The 21,075-nt window shown below is 37.9% G+C and overlaps 3 protein-coding genes and 1 long non-coding RNA gene across 10 annotated transcripts; 2 read left to right on the forward strand and 2 right to left on the reverse strand.

Annotated features, from left to right (window-relative positions):
- The first annotated feature begins 643 nt into the window (after positions 1-643).
- Positions 644-2,091, forward strand: LOC113671410 (beta-4C adrenergic receptor). Its single transcript, XM_027187595.2, has one exon. The coding sequence runs from the start codon at positions 644-646 to the stop codon at positions 1,658-1,660; it is 1,017 nt and encodes a 338-aa protein (XP_027043396.2). The 3' UTR covers positions 1,661-2,091.
- A 734-nt stretch (positions 2,092-2,825) lies between these two features.
- On the forward strand, positions 2,826-17,242 carry LOC113671617 (galanin receptor type 1). 5 transcript variants are annotated; one of them, XR_003446266.2, is made up of 4 exons: positions 3,278-3,333; positions 11,934-14,508; positions 14,832-14,916; positions 16,444-17,242. XR_003446266.2 is itself a non-coding variant. In XM_027187862.2 (2 exons), exon 2 carries the CDS (start codon positions 6,524-6,526, stop codon positions 7,523-7,525), a length of 1,002 nt encoding a protein of 333 aa, XP_027043663.2. In that variant the 5' UTR covers positions 2,826-3,333; positions 6,484-6,523; the 3' UTR covers positions 7,526-8,185. The 5 variants fall into 5 exon arrangements, 3 of the variants coding, with proteins under 3 accessions (XP_027043663.2, XP_089050259.1, XP_027043664.2); XR_016182995.1 differs by lacking the exon at positions 3,278-3,333 and adding an exon at positions 8,704-8,922 and having other exon boundaries at positions 9,415-14,508; XM_027187862.2 differs by lacking the exons at positions 11,934-14,508; positions 14,832-14,916; positions 16,444-17,242 and adding an exon at positions 6,484-8,185 and having other exon boundaries at positions 2,826-3,333.
- Positions 7,190-12,214, reverse strand: LOC113671616 (kelch-like protein 2). 2 transcript variants are annotated; one of them, XM_027187861.2, is made up of 5 exons: positions 11,767-12,214; positions 11,142-11,431; positions 9,382-9,791; positions 8,893-9,045; positions 7,190-8,473 (listed from the first exon to the last, which is right to left on the reverse strand). In XM_027187861.2, exons 1-5 carry the CDS (start codon positions 12,154-12,156, stop codon positions 8,031-8,033), a joined length of 1,686 nt encoding a protein of 561 aa, XP_027043662.2. In that variant the 5' UTR covers positions 12,157-12,214; the 3' UTR covers positions 7,190-8,030. The 2 variants fall into 2 exon arrangements, with proteins under 2 accessions (XP_027043662.2, XP_089050258.1); XM_089194132.1 differs by lacking the exon at positions 7,190-8,473 and adding an exon at positions 8,489-8,759 and having other exon boundaries at positions 8,792-9,045; positions 11,767-12,156.
- Positions 17,140-21,007, reverse strand: LOC149033884 (uncharacterized). 2 transcript variants are annotated; one of them, XR_016182996.1, is made up of 4 exons: positions 20,983-21,007; positions 19,768-19,942; positions 19,184-19,247; positions 17,140-17,876 (listed from the first exon to the last, which is right to left on the reverse strand). It is a non-coding gene; the product is annotated as an uncharacterized LOC149033884 (long non-coding RNA). The 2 variants fall into 2 exon arrangements; XR_016182997.1 differs by lacking the exon at positions 20,983-21,007 and adding an exon at positions 20,464-20,484.
- Positions 21,008-21,075: the final 68 nt, after the last annotated feature.

Raw genomic sequence — 21,075 nt, forward strand, 5'->3', positions numbered from 1 at the left:
TCCTGTCGAGTGCGATGGATATTCGAGCTTCATTATTGACAAAAAGCTCCTCAAATTGTTTTGTTTAGATTAAATATTTATACAGTTGAAAAAGCCGTTCATGAAAAATTGAGAGATATTTCGAACCACTCTTCGGGAATCTGTGAGATAAGTTTAGGTAAATAAGTTTATTATAAGTTAAAAATTAAAATCAGGGTAAAAGATTTTTGCCAGCGCTTCTGTTTCTTCTTTAGTGGACATGTTGATGGTAAACCAACTCTCTTTCTGACCTCTCATTTTGAAAAATACACAAGTTAATTAAGCCAGCTGGATTTTTCTGTTTTGAGCCGATAAGTACCGTTTTTAGCAATAGACTGACAAATGAGACTATCACTACATCAGCGCACAGACTTTTCGGCCAATTTTATTTTTCTGGATCAAAAATCTTAAAGTCGGTATCTTTGACTAGATTGTTACTTCAGTCAACTATCGCCGCATTCACTTGCTGGCCAGCTGCCAGCGTGCGAGGGAGGAAACACCGCTTGTAAACATCATATTTGGCGGGTTTCGCTCTGTCGAGTTCCGCACTTTCTTAGGTTTGGTGCCCCTTTGGTTTTGGTTAGATTTCGCGTTTTTTGTTGAGGTTTTATACAATATTTGTACTATGGAACTCCCTTTTCGCAACTCTGGCCTAACTGCCTTCCAATCCACCTCACTTTTGTTAATCGATATCATTGCCGTCGGAGGAAACGGTTTTATTTGCATGGCAACTGCACGAAATCCCAGCCTTCGCACGAGCACAAACTTGTGGGTGACCGCATTGGCTGTTGCGGACTTGATCCGTTCTTGTGTCGCTGCACCTCTGACAGTGGCAACTTTAATTTGTGGTCGCTGGAATTATGGATCCGGTGGTTGTATCATTCAAGGATTTTTCACGTACTATCTAACCCTGGTCTCCCTCCTTACAATGGCGTTCATGGCCGTCAACAGGTACTGCAGAGTGGTTAAACCGTCTCTCTATTTGAAGATTTTCACTAGAAAGCGATGCGTCACAGCTCTGATATTCCTGTGGACACTAATGGCTTTGACAGTGTCATTTCCTGTGCTGGTTGGATGGGCAGAATTTGCTTTTCACGGTGGTTACGCAGCTTGCGTTTTGCATTTCCATAAACCAAGTCTCACTGTGATATTTTTAACTTTGGACGCCGGCCTTATTTTAATTCCATGCACTCTTACAATCGCCGGTTGCTACTTCAAAGTATCACGAGCAGTACGTGAACATAACGATCAGGTCGTATCATCTCTCCAGGGAACCTTAAAGTCGAACTCCCAACTTATAAACCGAGCGGGCGTCGAGGAAATTCGCGTCACGAAAACACTTTTCTTACTAGTTTCAACGTTTACTCTTTGCTGGATTCCAGCTTATGTAATCGGGTTTTTAAGCCGTGGCAATTTGGTTTACATCTCTCCTCAAGGTGTCCTTGCTGTTACATTTCTTGTGGGTCTGAACTCCGCTTGTAACCCCTTTATATACGGCTACATGAATCGTTCGTTTCGAGTCGAGCTTTGGAAGCTTATCCCTTGTAAAAGGAACGAAAACCAAGTTGTTCCGCACGTTCATTCGAAGGACACTTCACCGCAGTCTTACACAAAGAGCCTTGCTGTCGTTTTATCTACTTAGAGCTTAAAAATGATATTCCCAGAAACACCTTCAAACGATGAAAACTAGAGATGAAATCTGCTGATCATGATGTTGCTGTCATATGGCTCAACATTCAATGTAGTGTAGAGAAAACTAGTTAACACAACCAAACAAGGCGTCTAACAGACGATTCTCAAGAGGAAATGCCACACAGAGAAACAAAACTTTACAGATGTTCGCAGCTGTAAAATGTGTCCTTTGCTATCGTTACTGGTTGCATTTGCCGCACTCGTTGCCTTAGAGTAACCACTGTTAACAGTAAACGGTAACCACTGTTTTCTACTTATCTTTATCGATAAGCTACAAATCAAACCTGTTTTTCTCGATTCAGAAAATTTCGACGCAGAACAAACCTCACGTCAATGAAATATTCAAATAAATTCATCAAAACGTATTTTGTTTGACAAAAAGAGTCTTTGCGGCTATTGCCTTCTATACAAGCCGAAGCCACATATGCTATCGGAATGAGTGAGTGATAGTAACATTTGAATACCCAACTTCACCAAATTTCGACCTGATGTCACTTATTGTTTATTTTGGAGTATCTTCGTAGTTCGACATTCGCACTAGAGATTATTGGGCACAGCATACGCTGAAGAAAGAGGAATGTCTTTGAAACAAATTATTTTGTGCCTAATTAAACTACCCAAACTGTCGTTTTTTCAGTATCTGGAGGTCAAAAGCATGAGAAAAGGGCTCGATAGACAATTGATGGAAAAACTGACTTCGAATTTTTCGCTTGAAGGCGGGCATCACCCGCCTTCAAGCCATCCTGACCAATGAATTTAAAGAGGGTTAACGTTAAGACTAACGCATACGGCCTAGCCACTTGCCTCTTCTAGGGAGGGCTGCAAGTGGCTCTGTGTCAAAAGCTCAGGGGAGAGAAAGTTGGATTTTGACTTATCGGAATAGGGGGGTCTACTTTTTGTCGGCAACTTAGGAGAGATCTTTTTAGCCTGATGTTATCTTGGACTGTCCCTTATGATTCAAAGTCAGGCTCACGCCTTGTGGCAGCTCCACCGGTGAGGTAGACCACTGTGGCTAGGGTAGGGGGGGAGGGGAATAACTAACATAAATATTGCCATTTCCCTCAACTAAATCATTGTGAGTTTTAATGAGTCAGAATGCAGCAATTAACACATTCCTTCAACAAAATTTCTCAGCATCGTTCCAACATAATCGGATGAACACAAGAAAGAATGAACAAAAAAATAGAGAAATACTGGAACCTAATTTGATGACTTGTTTCACCTTCGACTATTACTGTCCTCGTCGAGATGAAAATATTTTTATTTATTAGTCATCTATATTTTCTGCCGTCCTTGTTGCTAAGTGATTTTTGCCTCCTTTCTGTATTTCTATGATGCAGAAGATATATTTTTTCGTCTCTTTCGAGTTAGAAATGGTTTTTACCCAGTGAAAAATTTGACTCAAAATGTATAGCTAATGATGTTTTAAGGAGAGAAAAAAAAAATAAGGCGATTGATTTTATTCTTAGCCTGGATGAATATTCACAATTTTAGGCACCAAATCTGATATTAGGGTTGACAGACTGTCTGTCAAAATCTGACCAAACGTCTCTCAAAGCGCGTTCAAGATAACGTCAAATTTCACACCTGCTTCAATCGGTCTGTTGTTTAGTCGTCTCCAAGGTAAGAAAAATGACGTTTTTCCATAATTCTTTTCGGTATTTCTGCTTTTAAAGTGAGAGTCACTTTACCTATACAGCACTAATGTATGCGATACAATGTGATCTTTAGCTCATGCGAGCATAGCGATTTCATTTGCACCTCTGTATTGTATTTATGAGGATTTTAAATGATTTTGATCGGAAAACACAATGATTTAAGCAAATTCAGTTACATCTCGGTTTGCGAACTATTGTTAACCCTTAGAAAGCCTTACTAAAATTTTCTCTTTCGTGAATGAATGAAAAAATTTTTATCTCGCTTAGATATATATGATATATCCATTTTGTAATCAATTCCACCGCCCCACCTGTTCATATAGCCTTGCTTCCTGTGAGCACATTTCACTTTTCACCATCACATTGTCTTGTGTCACACATTTTTTAGCGTCTTCCTTGAGCTTTTAGAATTTGGGCTAAGCTCATTTGTTGGGTAAGTGTGTTATAAAACGACTTAATTGATGCACGCGCTTTTCTTTCTGCGTTGATTTTGTTCACGCGATCTTAGAGCAGATTTAAAAGGTTTACGCTCACTGAAATGTGGGTTTTTGAGCAAGTATTCGGAGCAAGGTTTTTGTTTAACGTTTTTCCAGTTTGCAGCTTGGTGTTTGTTGTAAAGGTAAACGTTGACAATCGCAGACGCTTACTGGAACCAAAACCCTGTAGACTTCGTTATGGTATCAGGCAAATTCGCGTCTCAGTTAGAAGCGTGAAATTCAGCTTTTTGGATGTTATTTTTTTCATTTGTTAGCTGGAAAAAATAGCAAGAACAACATCTCATCCTTGAAATGGTCGTTAGCTAGTTTTTCGCCTGTTAATCCACAGGAATAGGAAATTAGAAAAATTAACTTTTGAAGTTAATTTAGCGGCTTTAGTCTTTAAATTAAAAGCATATAACTCATAACTCCTTGGGATTCAAATATATCTTCCATATCACTCTATTCACGAACAACGGGTCAGTTTGGAATTTTACGCGGACGTTAAAAGAAGTTAAACGCTCTAAGGGTATAAAAAACAATGATTTGACCTTGCCAGTCAAAATAAGACATGAGATAATGGTTTTTGCTTTTTTTCTGTTTGCAAGTCAATTAAGTAAATGACACGATTTGCAAAATCTTCTGAGCACATTTTTAAATTGCAATTCTAAAAAGCCTATTAACAGACTGTATATGAAACGAAACTGAGACAGACAAATCGTCTTAGGTCTAAACAGAAACTGTACTTGTAATTGTACATGTCTGTTGAAAAAAAAAAAAGAAAACTTTCGGTCATTTTAGGGCGACCTTTCTATCCTGTCTAACACTTGGTTTGCTTTTATATTGTTAAAAGTGGCAATATACTTTTTTTTTTCGTGGACACGCGATTAAGGTTTATATCTCTCTTTTTTTTTCCGCCGGTACGAAAACAAGAGCAAAAGAGGATTACTATTGGCGCTGAAAAAGGGCTTCATTGGGAATTTAATTAAAAAAGGACACAATTTTTTTCGTATTATTTATTTTTTTCTTTGCATCAGTGAACAAATGAATTAATTACATGTAGGTGGAAATCCAGGAAATATCACAATTTAATAAACGAAGAATATGATTGGCTTATAATTCACCTGTGTCAACTGCGATTTCCGCCGGCTGGAGTTTTTTGCAAAATACGTGATTGTTTTCAAAGATTGATAGCTATCTTTCATTTTATGCCCTGAAGCCATCAAAGAATGTTTTAATTTACAACGCAATGTGGATCAAAACTTTGATTATATATTATCTACAAGGAAAACCGCTTCGTTTGTTAAACTTAGCTTCGTTGTTCACAGATGTTATGTCTGTAGCTTTTAATCCCTCAAATTTATGTAAATACGAAATGGCTGCGCGTCGCTTAATCTGAACCTCAAAGAGCTTCAGCTAAAGGTAAACATCAACATTCATTATATTTAAAAATTTTCCAGGTATCAGTGAACTAGATCAGTTTGTTTGTTAACAGTTATGACCGCTCTTTGTACCTTAAGTCAAAGGTACTGTGCCTTTCAATAGCATGCGAACCAATCTTGAGGCTGAATGCCAAACTTCGAGAGAGTTTCGATTCATGTCGCATTAATCATTTTTGTAGGGGATGTTTAGTTGTGGATTATTATGCTTTGGGACATTTCCAACAGATTATAAGAGTGTCTAAGGTCGTTCTAAAGAGCCTTCGGGTCGATTGTAAGTGCTTCTCGGGCACTCTTAAATTTCAGATCAATAATCAGTGTACCACTAAAAGCGTGTATTGAATTTGTCTTACTACAGCTGAATATATATTGATCTTATTTCGCTCCTTTTCGTAAGACTGCTCTTATCGTGTTTTTTTTTTTTTTCGGTTTCATCGCAATTGCTTGATTTGTTTCAATTGCAACTGTTAATCTTGCGTCTGCAATTTTTACTCGTGGATAGCCCAAGATGCGTAGAACGAGTACCGTGCAGAAAATGGGATATGCAAATTTATTTACTCACTAAAACGAACACAAGTTGATATGTCATAGTGTAGTTTGATCGTTCGGGTGAGTGTAGTCCTGAGAAGGACTGTTGTCGGTAGTGGTGACTGACGTTTCGACAACCTGAGCGGAAGTCATCATCAGAGTCAAGTGAAAGGTTGTTCTCAGTCGAATGTACTTAGTCCGGTCAGGTTGTCGAAACGTCAGTCACCACTACCGACAACAGTCCTTCTCAGGACTACACTCACCCGGACGATCAAACTACACTATTACATGTTACCCCCGGGTTCAAACCATTTACTGTACAAGTTGATATCTTTTATGCTCGGGGCAGGGTGTACTTTCTAATGGGGATGTGCCATTGATAGGGTCGTATTTTCAAAACTGGATTGACTATTGTTGGGTTGCATTTCAATTGAGCTACTAGAATCGGGTGGCACCTAACGGGATTTCGGGGGTGAGGAAATTCTGGTTTGTAGTCTTAATGGGACCTATCGTAGGCTGCCTGATACCAAACTTGACCTCCTAGGTCTTACCCTAACGACACGTCTCTTTTCTAATGGTAAGAAAAGATAATGACCTCGTTGTGCAACTTAACGATACAGAACACAGACTAATACAAGTGTGCGTCTTGATTTAATTTTCCCTTTATCCTAGAGCTAAGGCTTCGGAGATCATTGGCTCCGTTTGAGACAGTATGAGCGACGGTATTGACTTGTTACTCCTGTGCTTATTCACAATCCTGATTCCAGTATGTCTCGTATTTAATGCTTTGGTTTTCGCTGTTATTTATCGGAGCAAATCATTGCGAATTCCCATGAACAACTTGATCTTCAACTTAGCGATAACAGATTTTGTGATTGGTTTATTCATCTTCCCTCGTCACGTGCTTTTCAGTGTCATTGCATTACGTCATCCAGTAGACACCACAGGTAACTACTTTTGCAAGTTCATAACAGGGAGTGGTACCCTGTGGACTAGTTCCACGGCGTCTGGGTTTTTACTCATTGCCATCGCCGTCGAACGCTATACGTCCATAATGGTTCGTAGCCGAAGGGCGCCGCTTACAACCTCGCGCATCAATGCCGTTGTGGCGTTTTGTTGGCTCTCAGCTTTCGCGGCGAACTTGCCAACGCTTATCGCTTTTGCCTACGACGAAACGATTGATTTCTGCGTGGAAAACTGGCCAAACTGGGTTTCGCCCAAGGCTTATGTGATGTGTATCTTCTTCCTGGGCATAAGCTCAGTTCTTGTGATGTTCCCTTTGTATTTTCGAATCATTTACACGCTATGGTGCAGACAACGCAGGGCAACGGAAATCTCACAGGCGGCCAGATTACGCGCACGCAAAAACATCACCAAATTGCTAGTTTTGGTGACTTTTATTCACACAATTTGTCGTTTGCCTAACTATATGACTTATCTATTAACCTACTACGCTCCCTCAGTCAACTATGGTTCCAACACATACAACTTTACAGTTCTGTTGATTCTGCTGAACTCCGCTGTGCACCCGTTCTTATTGTGTTGGAACATGCAGGGCTTTAGAAGACCCCTGTTTGTGTTGTTTTGTTGTTGCCAAGCCAATAGGATATTTACTGAGCCTGAGCTTGAGCCCTCCCACGTGAGTACTCCGCCCGTCAGAGGATCTGCCTTCCTTCTAAGAACCCCAGAACAAGCGCGCCCACGAACCACATGAATGTGTGGACAACAGAACGTCGGATCAAGGCAGCACTATTATATGGTTTACTGAGCAATCAGTTATGAACGAAAACCTTTTAAAATAACGTACAGTTATTATCACCGTCATTATTATAAAAATTATCATCAAAATTATCTTTATCATTATCACTATTAAATCTATTGTTATTTATATTACCCAGTGAAGTATCAGCGCGTACCTGAAAAAAGTAAATCATTTAACAACCGTAAAGAACTTCTTTCCAAGCGTGTTTACGCTCCGTTTAAAGTTGTGGCATTCCCCTTCCACCGTCATTGCTTGGGTTCGATTTCCGAACTAATAAATGTAAAATAAGAATTCATTTTGTCTTAGATGTCGTCTTTCCTGCCAGGAATTTTGTTTCCGGTTTGGTCGGTTTCTCTTTCTTCACGAGCCAAATTTTTATTCGACCTGGATCAGGGAACGAAGTACCATTCTGTGGATGTATCAGGGCTAAAATAAAATGTAATTCCGTGCAATTCATTTAGTTCAGTGGAGGATACACTAAACAATTCACTGAATAAGTGTTGTGGCTTACTCGTCCCACGATGCGCCATTGTTCATTCAAATAATCATAATATTCGATTGAAGTTACTCCACGCCCACCAAAACAATATATCTTATTTTCATAGACCACGTGACCGAACTCACTTCTGTTGTCGTTTAACTGCGCAGGAGCAAACACCCATTTGTCTTCCTTAGGGTGATAAACCTCCATGCTCCCTAGACTTTGTCGATCGCTGCGTCCACCGAAGACAAAGATACTTCCTGCCCAGGTTACCACGCCCATACTAAAACGAGGTTCTAGAAGGCCTGGCAGCAATTTCCATTTTTGAGATCGTATGTGAAAGCTTTCCATCGAGTTCAGCGGTCCATCGTCATTAAGTCCCCCGATAACGTAAATCTTTCGACCCAAAATAGCCACACCTATGGGAGAAAATTTAAAACTTCAAAGGCCTACCATAACCTTTGAAATGAGGGGCTCCACTATGGTGAAGGAAAATCGGTTAAGCGTGTAGGTACACTTATACCTAAGACAAAACCTCTAGACTGGGAAATTTTTCTCGCTCTTTGCTTAAACCAATAAAAATTGTCAAAAACAACTTATTCGATCGGCATTTGTCGTTTTAGAAAAGAAAGGACGAGTGAACAGCGTTTGAGAAAGAGGGATCCAGAGTAAAATACGAAGTGACAATTAGTACTTAATGGGCGCCTAGTTTTAAACCGGAAAAACAACAACAACACCAACAACTCAAAAAGGAATCTCCAGAACGTAATGCAGGACAAGAAGACGACAGAAAGAAAAAATACAACGAAAAACAAAGAAACCAGGAAGAGAAGATTACCAGTGCATCTCCTACGTCGATTCATTTCAGGTAGTGAGCTCCATACTCCATGACAAACGTCAAATTTGTGGGCAGACATGTCATCTGGCTTCCCACCAAACACGTAGATGTTGTTTCTATCAGAACACACTCCTGACTCCCGTACGGCACGCCCTTAAATGGCAAACATACTGTCACGTGATAGTTCACATCCATTTTTAAAATAGAAATCTTAGGCTGACATAATTAGTCCTGGGGAGGGGGGAGGGCGGGAAAGCTTAAAGGGTCAATTCATAATTTATTTCATAGACTTTTCTCAGAAAACTAATTTTATCATTGTCAAAATTTTCCTTTTAATAACACTTTGATCCTTCCCCCAACCAAAATGTCCCAAAGTGCTAAAGTCCGTCTCTAGACATCTTTAGCTTAAAAACATGATCCAACAGACACGGCTAATCGTTGAACGTTCGCGGTACCGATAGAAAAAACTAAGAGAAGAGAAAAACTTACCATCGCCAACCCAAGTCCATTTCTTTGTCACAGGGTTGAATCTGTTCACTGCCCTCCTGGACACGATATAAAGCTCACCCTGCACAAGAAATGCACAGTGGTAACTATCTTCTTTACTTGCATCGCTAAATGACGTCAGCTTGGGGCAGGGAACGCATGCACGTTGCTCCTCATCAAAGGTGTCAACCCGGTTTGTCTTCATACTGAACAGATAAACGATCTTCCGAGAGTTTCGAGGTTTTCCTGAATCGTTATTTTGTGACAACTTCCTAGCAGCCAGAGCATCTTCCACGTCCTTGCGGCATTTCCCTTCGCCTTTCACGAGTTCGGGAAGTATCCGTGTTTGAAGGAATTTTGTAGTGATTTGACGGAAGCGGATGGTTTTCAAAACTGTGTCCAGCTCTTTGTTCCTAAAGGATGATATGGAGACAGGCCTGACCAGTTTATTATTAGCTCTAGGTATTGTCACCAATTGAGATCGATTTGATTATTTCGCTGCCCTTTGTCTAAAAAAAAAAAATCCATTTACGAAAAAAAGAGGCTAGAGTCCAAACTCCCTAAAAAATATGTTTTAAACTTGTTCAGTGAACCACAACATTTGGTTGAAATAAAAACACCGAAACTTCTCAAAATTTCAAACAAAGGAGTAACAAATTTACGCGAACGAAAGCTCAAAAATATTTAACTAAAACTCCCTGAAAACAAACTAAAAATACGCGAAAAATGTCCGCGTCAGTTTTCCAATGTCAAGGTTAGAATTCTTTGACGTGATTGGCTAATTTGCGAAATCATGCGCGCCGCGCGTGAATACAAAAAGAATACGAAGGGGGAGAGGAAGAGAAAAATTATTCCTTGAAATTTAAAAACGAAAGAGATTTTCTACGTTTGTTGTTAATCAGTCACTATGACAACGGCAATGATGTCATTTCTCTTAATCCGAAAGTGCGAGATGAGGTCACTGAAACAAAACATTTTTAGTGATTACAAACAAGTATCCACTTGAATGTGGTTTAATTTGGTACTGTTCATCATGCCGTGCATGGTGGTTCTAACTATTAAATCTGTGAATGTACCCCCCCGTTTGTGATCATTATAATTAAAGCCACTGAACAGTATTTTCATGTGTTACCGTACATGCGTGTAACTGCTAATGCGAAGTGGTTGAAGTAACAACACTACGAGGATATCCAGAAATCTCGAGATTTATGTAAACAAACGAAGACGTGAATAGTCTAAACGTGGTCGTCGATGAAAATTGTTACGGCCACGAAAGACGAAACATTTTAAGAGAGAAGCTCCGTAAAACGTTTTAACTAGCTGCCAAACCTGTGAGTGTACACTAACAAAACTGCGTTGTGCGTAGAGAACAAATTGTTAAAAAAAATTGTCGCCTGAATGTCATGTTTTGTAAGAAAGTAGCATCGAAAAAACTTGAAACTGCACAAGGGCGCTGAAAAAGGCGTGAGAAAAATTAAGGGAACTAAAGAAACCGAAAAAGGCGCTAATGAAGAACAAATTACAAACAAACTCTAACGAGGTAGTGAAAAATAATACTTAAAATCAAACACTGACAAAAAGAAACCAAATGAATTTTGCTACTAAAATAACTTAATGAAAGATAACCAAAAATCTACATCTTACACTACGTACCGCTTGACTGATTGGGAAGACAGCGCAGGAAATATTAAAGCCATTTTCCCGCTTCTGCTTCTAACTGTATAGATCATTCATTAAAATTAATTATCAGCTCCTCTTCTAACCTTTTTTCAGGATCGTGTTTGTACCATTTCCACACCGCTTCATACACTTTTTCCTCTTTTCTGACCTTTAAACTGTTACTTCCGAGTAAGGAAGTTATCTGATGCGCTGACAGCTTGACAAAATCATCTTCGTTCACGATTTGTAAGAAGTTCCATTCCATGTATTCCATTGTTTTGAGTTTTAATTGCTCGAGGCCAAGAGTCTCCGCTAGTTTGTGATACCCCACACAATTTTGGTTTCTCAAATGATCGATAGCAAATCGTTCGCAAGCAATGACAGCCTCTTCGATCTGAAGGAGTCCATGAATAGGTAAAGGAATATGTGAGTGAACAAATAACTACATGAATTTAAAAAGGGAACAAGTTTCGATTCCAAACGCAACAATTTCCTGAACACTGTGTGATACATAATTTTACGCTTTTGTTACGAAACAGTTACAGATTGTTATCATAACTGATCATAACAGTGTTATTCGAACGTCAAAAAATCTGCCAGTATTTGTTTGTTTGTTTTTTTTTTGTTTCTACCTGATCAAGAATATAATCACCGTAAGTGGCTGGTTACCAAACTCATGTGGACTGAAAACAAATGACAGTAAGATGAAACAAATATCGTTCAAATAACCTTTAAGTAGTGCAACAGCTGTAATAAGTCCTTTATATGATCCAGTTGCAAAATCAGTTTTCCTTCATACAAAAAATCCAAAGCATTTAGTATTAGCAAGTTGTCAAAATTCCATGGTATTTCTAGTTCCACGAATGACTCTTCGCATTCACTTTCGTCATGTTCAGCCGCTAGCTTTTCACGGAAGAAAGGACAAGTTGCCGCCAAAACTACACGGTGCGCAGGAAAACGCCGTCCGTCGCAGCAAATATACACGTCGCATAATTCTTCCTTCGCACGCATCTCTTGAAAAATACGGAAGGCTTTGTGGCTGTGAGTTTCCCACTGGAAAACAATTTCATTCGCCACAACTGCTTGTGAGGAAGGAGAATTAATTTGTCTTAAGGACATCTCGTTGTTCAGTGTGAGCGAATGTTCAAAACGACTCTTCGACACAGCGATCTGTTTGTTTTTAACTTCACAACTACGCTGGACTTGTAACATACTGGATTCATCTACATAATTAGTTTATTAAATATTTAAAGGATGATCACTATCGATTTTCTTACTACAACATTAAATACAAAAACCGGTCAGATAACCAGCTCCTGGTGGGAGAGATGTAAAGAACGTCCATTTATATGTTGATGTAAGTGATGTTTTATTTATTTATCTTTTTTAATTCCGATAAAAAAATAAAATAAAATTGATTAAGACCTAGCCTGACCATTACACGATGCAACTAGAAAGTCTTTAACAAGAAAAATCTCTCAAAGGAAAACTTTTAAGAATAATTTTTAGTTTGGACTTGTAACAATCGTATCTGGTATCAAAACTGGTATCTGTCAGTCACACATAAATTGAACTTATTACACTACTTGTTCGTGCAGGTAACATTTGAAACTTGGCAGAACTTTCAATTCAAGGCGCAGGTTTAATTTTAATCAATCGTTCTGTTAAAAAGAGAAATTTATCCCCCTACTGATAAATTTAAATGTTTCAGCTCGTAGATACGGCTCGTCTGACGCGCATGCAAATTTTAATCTGCAAAAAGGGTTTGCAACGGATTCATTGCATTTGTGTTAGTTAGACGAGGTAGTTCTCTTCTGTGAAAGATGGATTTTCAGTTCATAATCATTTGCGTGTCACAGTGAAACCGTTTGCTAAACAGGAATACACGGCATGGTGATTGGCAAGGAGAATTTCAACTTTTATCTATTGATCCTAATCAACGCCTTCGAACATAATTTAACGCCCCACGCAGGTGCACTTGGACAATGCATCTAAAAAAAACACTGCAAATGTTTATTAATTATCGCCTTTGTTGATGTACTGCGAAGTGCTATTAACTGAGAGTAAAAAAACGTGTTAACTGTAGAAGTGCTGACACTTTTATATTATCCATTATGATACTCGGCTACTTCTCACTGTGCGAAGAAAAGAAAAAAATTTTCAGTGGTAATAATTGGCTTAAGAGAAAAACGATTTAGGACTCAATAGAAGCGAGTTAACGGCCGAGTGCAAAGCTGATTTTAAAATATTAACAGTATAGGGCACAGATAGGAATTATCCACTGAAGTTCAAAGAAATGACAGAAGAATAGCCTACTAACTCACGGCCATTATATTAACAGCTATCTAATTGCAAAACATCGTGGACATCCGCATTCTATAATGTATCGAGAAAAGATGGTGACACCTACATAAAAGGTTTAAGTGCTTCACATAAATGCAGTTTTTTCAGTGAAGTGCTCGGAATCAGTATGCAAACGTAAGTGATAACAGCTCTGTGCTAATACTGATCAATCATGGAACGAGGCTATCGCAGACCGTAGACGTTGTTAAAACTTGCCTTTAGGCCTGTCGACTTTTAGAGCGGGGGGTAGTTGGTGTATGACTCATTGGGAGCCAAAATGCGAGTCCTTATCTTTCTCTAACCCTGTCATTAAGCCTTAATGAACACGGCATACAATGTCGTCATTGGTACTCTATGTGATTCAGATCACATTTCAACCTGTAGGTAAAATTACAAGTTTCGAATTGATCTTAGCTGAAATTTCCTCTATCGCTAACCTTCCCCCCCCCCCCCCTCTTTTGACCTTGTAGCTCGATGGGTAGCGGCGTTCAACTTGTAGCTTGGGGCACAATTTAGTCCTCATCAGAGCCTGAATTATTGAACAGGTGTAATGGATCCAGATGGGAACATTATCAGACAGGATGCTTTGCTTTTATTTCTCTTTTATTAGTTTGCGTTAAAATCATCCCTCCGGTCGTGTTCAAAGATCAATCCACAGCCTTTTCACGAAAAAAATATTTTCATAGAGTGAAATTTGGAAAATCATAACCTCTAGAACGACTATCGGCTTCTCAGCCTATAGCAATCTAGAAAGATGTCACAACTTCTCTTTTTATTACCCGCGGTGTTATTTGCATACTGATTGTGAGTCCTAAGGGATGTTTGCGAAAATTTTTTGCATTGCAAATATATTTTCACCAATTAGTATTCATGTCAGTTGCGTTAGAAGCTTCACAGGCGGAGTTCAGAGCTAATCCAGGCTATTTGATATGAAGCTTTTTGTTTTTGGCCGTGCGAATTGCTGCTCAGCATGTTCCAGCGAGTTCTAACGTCTGAGCATCGAAGCTGAAATGATAAGTAGCCTCGCAGATCAGTTTTTGGTGCGTAAGGATCTTCCCACGTGGCCCTCACCGTCGACAACAACGAGCTTCTTTGTCAATTTGTGAGATGACCGAAGTCGGAGTTCATGTAAGTTATCTCGTTTTTTTCTCGTCATGCTGCAATCCACTTTAGCTTACGGATATTTTTTTAGCCTTGGGAGAACTGAGTCAGCAAATCTTGTGTTTCAAGCGGCTAGTCCCACACCGTTCCCTTAAACACCACGTGACCCCCCAAATCCCCCTACCCCTACCCCTTTCCCCTACCCCTCTTCATACCCCACCCCCTACCCCTTACCTCCCTCGTAAGGAGATGACGATGACTGGTCCCTAAAGAAGATTTTGAATGTTTTATTCCCACCATCCTGAACTCTGAATTAATTTTTGTTGCCATTTTTGTACATCTTTCACTAGGTGATAATGAAACAGAAAGCTAGGGATAGTAATGGATCGATCGCTATCAAGAACAACATTCTATAAACAGTTGCCATTACCACAGGTCAGTTGATAACCTTCTTTTCCAGTCTAATTTTTCTTTAACCTAAGATCTCCCCAATAACTCTCGTAACTGTCTGCCATACAATTCTTACGATGTTAATTTGGAGTTGGATCAACTAATAATTCCCTTCTGATATTTTTCTTTATTCTCATCACTTGTCTGCTTGATATTGCATTGATATTGGAAGGAGAAATTCTAAGTTTATCCGTTTGACTCTAACGCAAGAGTGGCTCTAATTTTTCCTGTGCACGAGATCTCCACACTTAAGTTTTAAATCAATTTCTGAGTTAAAAGATTATTTCAGTAGAATGGTTTTCATGTATACATTTATACTCTGTGAAAGATAATTTGGTTTTGCTAACTAATAATATACATGAAAAAATTCCGCACGTCTGATTGGCTGAAAACGAGTGCATTTTTCATGTAACTCGAGTGCAAAATTGTAACACGAGTGCAAAGTTTTAACACGAGTGTAAATTACGAATTTCGGCCGTCTTGACTTTCTGTGATGCTAAAATATATAAGGAAATACAAAACCGTTACATGCTAAGACAATCTGTAAGGTATAATCTTTTACAAACCACTTTGATATTATGCCAATGTACAAAGAATGAATAAAAAAGGAAGTTTCGGTTTTATTTTAACATAACAAGGAGAATTAAGCGGTTTAAATCGTGACTTTTAACACTTTGACACCTAAGAGAGACTAGCATCTAATTTCTCCTTACAATATCAGCCCTAAATCAAGCAAAAAGGTCAGGAGAGTAAAGGAAATAATCACTAACTAAAAAAGCTTTTGATTGCTAAACACATTCTCCTTGTCAGCACCTAAGGAAATGTATAGAGAACAGTGTGGAGAATATGAACACTGATCGTAGGGTGTTAAGAGTTAACCCAGCCTGATGCATCGAAAAGGGTACTAGACATATAGTGATGTCTTAGACATAGATATACCGATTTATGCATTAAAAAAAATAGATGGGATATAAATTAAAAAGTAGATTGATCAAAAATAAAGGGGTAAGTTTCTAAAGAGACTGTGGTGCTGCGTCGGTGGGAGAGTATAGCAGGTAATTTAGTGTTAACAACTGAGTTGAAAACGTACTAAATTAGCCACCGTAAAGGGTAAAAAAATCTGACGTTTCGAGCGTTAGCCCTTCGTCGGAGCGATTGGAGGAATTGTGGGTTGTGTTGATCAGAAATAAATGTATTTATCGCAAATTGGGATAATATCTGGCGTTGCAATAAATTTGTCTTTACATGTCCAATGTTTAATCTAAGGACTATGGTAGAGGATGTATGAAAAAAAATTATCTTGAGTATTTTCATCTCTTTATGATTATTTTGCCTTAATATCAAACCAATCTTGGAAAGCGTAACATTTTCTTCTTTTCGACTGGAAACTTTGAAGTTAATTCAGAGGAAGGTTTCAACGAATCCCATGTACAGTTCAAGTACCATTACCTTCACCATCACCTCAATTCAAAATATCCTCAAAAACTTTACGATGAATTTTTTTTCCTATAGGTTTGAAAGACGATGGCACAAGACAAGAGGAATTTATGGGCTTGAATAAAGTTTTTCTCCCTTTGACACACGCGTAGTTAAAGGAATGTATGCACACCGAGGCGCTTTTCAAAGGGCCAACGTTATTCCGTATTTTTACGCGAAAATATCATTGGCAACAGAATGACCTAAAATCTATTTTTCCGAGAAAAACTGAATCTTTTGGCGGAAAATTATAACCAGGACTATTAATAACCTTAAATACATTTGTGAAAATCAACACTTACCAGGAAAAGTTTTTATCAAAAAACTGTTTTTTTTTCTTTTTTTTTTTTTTATCTAAGTCTTTTGGCGGGAAATTTTACGGTGGAAAAAAAAGTTTGCACTTTTGAATTGTGTCTTGCGTTAATCAAAAAATATTCTAAGTCTTTTGGCGGGAAAAATCTTGCTTCGTCTACGAGATTTTTTTCTCATCGAAAGTTAAGGATATATTTTGTTTTAATACTAGACTCTGTTCAAATTCGCAGAAATTTTTTTCCTTTCGGCAACCCTCCATACGCAAAAAAAAGTAAAAGAGATAGCCTACATTTTGACTTGTTACCAGGCCCTTTAAATAGCGCGGATTTTTTTTATTTACTTGTGCTATTAATAAGAGGCAGGAGAGAATAAACATACAATACAAGTTTTTTTAAGTCTATTTTTTTATTAAGGTTTGAAAAGGCTACGACAATTAATGAATATGAATAAGCATTCTACAAACATTGTTAATAATCAAGTCTAAAGACAAGATGATCTTTTGAATAAAACAGCCCTAAGGAAATTTGTGGATTTACATTTGTTCTATTGCCTTGTTTTTGATAAATTTGAAGCGAAAACATTTCAACAAATAACTAAGACAGAAAAAGATTCACGAAATAAACTGGGAAATATTTGACAAGTCTGAAAACTGCGCTAACAACTAGTAAATGGTAGAACTACGTGCTGACTAAATATAAAACTTCTGAGCGAAACGACAAGCTCTCAATTCTAATGACTATGTTTAGAAAAAAACCAAATAAAGTCATATTTATGATTGTTATGGAGAGAATCTCGTACCACTGGCGTTCACTTCAGTGCCAACTGTGTCCTACAAGTCGACCAATTTTGAACTATTTTGAACTGCGGATGTGAAAAATTCACCTTGCTTAGATTCTTAAATTTGGATAATTCGAACTTTTCCTCTTGCCTTGCCTAAATATTTTCTTGATATCAAACCTAGGATTGAAAGTGTCCATTTTTGATAATGAAAAGTCTGAATTTGTCAATTCTTGCAGTTATTGGTGACATTTAATACCTTTTAAGTGATAAGTTTCCAACTGTATTTCTTGACCAACTAAGTTTTCACTAGTCTTTGATTTCAGCCTCTCTTTGCTTTCTCGTGCTTTGGATCTTCCAGCAAGATGGTGTCAAAGGAACTGCAAGACAATACGACAGATGTGTCAGAATAAAGGATCCGGATGACGCTAACCTTGCTTATAAAATACAAATGGAAACACTCATAAATCCATGACTAGACGTAATACGATTGCAGAGAGAATGAATGATGCTTGATAAAACTTTGTCAATATGTTAAAAAAACGTTGAGGCGATGCGTTTTATAATTGCACAGAAAAACTACTTATTCATTTCATTACTTTGGTAAAGTTTACAGAGAACACTTTGAAATAAATTTGGAACTGAAAAAGTCTTGCTATTATGGACCATTTCTTGCCAATTCGTAATTATTTCGAGCAAGGGCTGCAATTTGTTTTTTAACAAACATGACAGCTAAAAACTTGAAAGGCGGTTAATTACGTCACCCATATATAACGCGACTAGGCCGCAGCACCTAACTATTTTGCCAATGTCGAAAGCGCGCGCGTTTAATACAAATACGCGGGGTTTGAAAACAAATACAAATGGGTTAGAGGCATCTCTTTGGATACTAGGTTTTCAAATGGTTTCCGAATTTTTCCTAAAAATATTCTACGTTTTCCAAAACACGGCGAAGATGTAATCCCACTTTTTGGCCTTTATCGGTGAAAAAACTTGACGTTTTTAAGAATTAAAACTTTTTCTCAAAGCCCAGCGGAGAGTTCCAAAACATTCCGATCATTCTTTGTTGGTGACGTAACTAGATATAACGCGTCACTTCCTGCGAAAAATCATTTGCACGATGTTTAATTCCAAAGAGAATTATTTACCCCCATTATTAGTTTGAAAAGTGCCAAAACATATGTTTATTTATAGCTCATTGCCATAGACAGAATTGGCCGAGACATTTTTTCAGATTATATGCTGTATTCTTTTTTTTTTTGTTAACGGCAGGTATTAGCTTACACAATGTTAATTTTTAAAATAAATTTCATAAATCTTGTTAATGATCGGGTATATGTTCATATCCAAATTTCTTTTTATCAAGTGGCTTGAACAAGAGCCTCGATAACACAAATACTCTTTGTAAAAGCGATGAGGCTTGAGCTTGAAGATTTGAAATTGATCTTGCCTCACATTTCTCAGAAATTTCGAATTGTTCGTTGAAAATTTTGCTGGTCTTTTCTTTTCAAGTGAAATTGTGTTTGAGACTTAAAAATAATCTCCTAAAGCCAAAACGTTTCAAGGTTAGATATTTTAGCCGAAGTTATCAACAAGGACCATGTGTTTATATCAATTAGATCCCATGTGAAAAGCAGCACGTATGCACATTTGATACCTATTTCGCAAATTAGAAACTGTGGCTTACCTGTAATTATTTGCCTCTGATTCCTCTTTATCAACTAGTGTGGTTTTGTCAAGCATTTCAATCACTTCATTTCATCTACAAGTACAGAAAATATAATCAGAATTACTTCCTGTGTTTCCATACTGTCTTGAAATTGTTAAATTATTTTTCCTAATGAATCACTGTTAAATCAGGAGAGACTCCACACAAAAATAGTCCTAATGTTTTCTATGTTTTCTCTTTCGAAAATTTCCTTTCGGTCCAGTCAGATATCTTAAACGTATATAAATAAAGCAGAAGATAAATTTACTTTAGTAAAGGTAAATTTAGTATATTTTTCCTTATTGTGGTATTTAAACACCAAGAAAACAAACTCTGACTGGATATATTCACTACTGGGCTTGGATGGACTGACTCAACAAATTTTTGAGTTCTCCCTCGAAATAGTTCAATATTTTTTTCATCGTTTTTTTTAACGTAGATATGAATTGAGCATTAGTTAGCGAGAACCACGTCGAAAAACTACACATTTAAATTGGAAATCTATAAAGTTAATTCAACGCGGTGTATACAACAACTTATGAATTGAACTAACTCGCCCTTACCGTGTGTTCGGTTGTGGAAGACCTTGTTGTAAACAGGCACATCACGTCAAATAGGTCTTCAAGAGCAAGCAATTTCCCGATGCTTCTGGCCACGTTTGAAAGTTAGACATGACTATGAAGACGGGTTTCTCCGGTTTGTTTCCGTGAAGTGAAACAGTTCAGACCACGAGGAACACTGAAATGTAAATGAGTTGAAAGATTTGCACATGCGAATTCGGCTTCACTATAAAGACCTGCGAGCGAGGCTGGTGTTCATTTGCAAAGCTAGGCTTCTTTCAGGCTTTAAATTTCGTATAACTCTTTGTTGTATTTTTATTAGAAAGAGTGGAAGAAAAGAAACGCATTCAAAAAACGATATTTTTCGTTGAAACAGAGAAAACCTTTGCAGGAAAAGGTGTTTTATATCGCTGAACTGTTTTATTTGCAGGCGAGGAGTTTGGCAAATTGTTTGTTTCTCTGAAAGCTGAGTCAAGTACATGAAATAGATGCTTACAGATACACCTTTGAAAAAGGTCACCTTCATAGAGAAAAAGATCTCTCCTCGTTTATTTAGTAAACCCAGTTTCCCTGACTAGTATCAAGAAACAAAATTTGTTCAGCATGTTGCTATGGAAACTAATAATTGGTAGCTCGATTCCAGAGTCTCTTGCTAATGATGATCCCTAATCTTCCCTTTAAATCTCGCATATTGTGTACCTCTGCAGTCATAAACAGATTGTCGTGGCGACAGTTATCTTTAGTTTAGTCTTTCAGTAAAATTTCGTGCAAAGCATCGCTCGCTTAATCGACTTATGGCTTAACCTGTGATCCCAAGAGAGGGATTCATCAGCTATTGGAGCATTATCCTGCTGTATAATTAAAATGGTCTTATTGGCCAGAAAGAATGTTTTCCACGCAATGTGAAGTAAGTCAGATTAAACGAATACGTAGCACTTTTAAAGCCAGAGTCTTCTGAAAAGAAGACGGCTCTGATTTCGCGTTTTTCTCTTCCGCAAAAAGTTAATGAATGAAGTTGGTACGAATGCAATTTAGCGTGGAATGAATAAATGGGATTGCCTTTGTTAAATGTGATTGCCTGTTCGGGAAACTCTTTGTACTGACTCTACGAAATCAATGCAAAACAAATGTCTTTGAAAGACATATTAAATACGCTTCAAACTTCATTAGCTAGGTATTATAGTAATGCTTCACGAAGTATAAAGTTACATATCTTACATGAAATATTGAGCCTTCTAGCTGATGAACTGTTGCGCTCATTTACTATATTGCACGGTTAGTTTTCGTGAATCTAGGTCTTAAACACATGGT

Source organism: Pocillopora damicornis, chromosome 14 (genome assembly GCF_964200805.1).
Source record: "Pocillopora damicornis chromosome 14, jaPocDami1.2, whole genome shotgun sequence".
In the NCBI taxonomy this organism is placed as follows: domain Eukaryota; kingdom Metazoa; phylum Cnidaria; class Anthozoa; order Scleractinia; family Pocilloporidae; genus Pocillopora; species Pocillopora damicornis.

Bases quoted from the DNA above. Each gene is read 5' to 3' on its own strand.
- LOC113671410 (XM_027187595.2), top strand. From the start codon at position 644: ATGGAACTCCCTTTTCGCAACTCTGGCCTAACTGCCTTCCAATCCACC.
- LOC113671617 (XM_027187862.2), top strand. From the start codon at position 6,524: ATGAGCGACGGTATTGACTTGTTACTCCTGTGCTTATTCACAATCCTG.
- LOC113671616 (XM_027187861.2), bottom strand. From the start codon at position 12,156: ATGTCCTTAAGACAAATTAATTCTCCTTCCTCACAAGCAGTTGTGGCG. The intron at 9,792-11,141 runs GTTAGAAGAGGA...ATCATCCTTTAG, and splicing joins AAACACGATCCTGAAAAAAG to GAACAAAGAGCTGGACACAG. The intron at 8,474-8,892 runs GTAATCTTCTCT...TTTCTCCCATAG, and splicing joins TCGACGTAGGAGATGCACTG to GTGTGGCTATTTTGGGTCGA.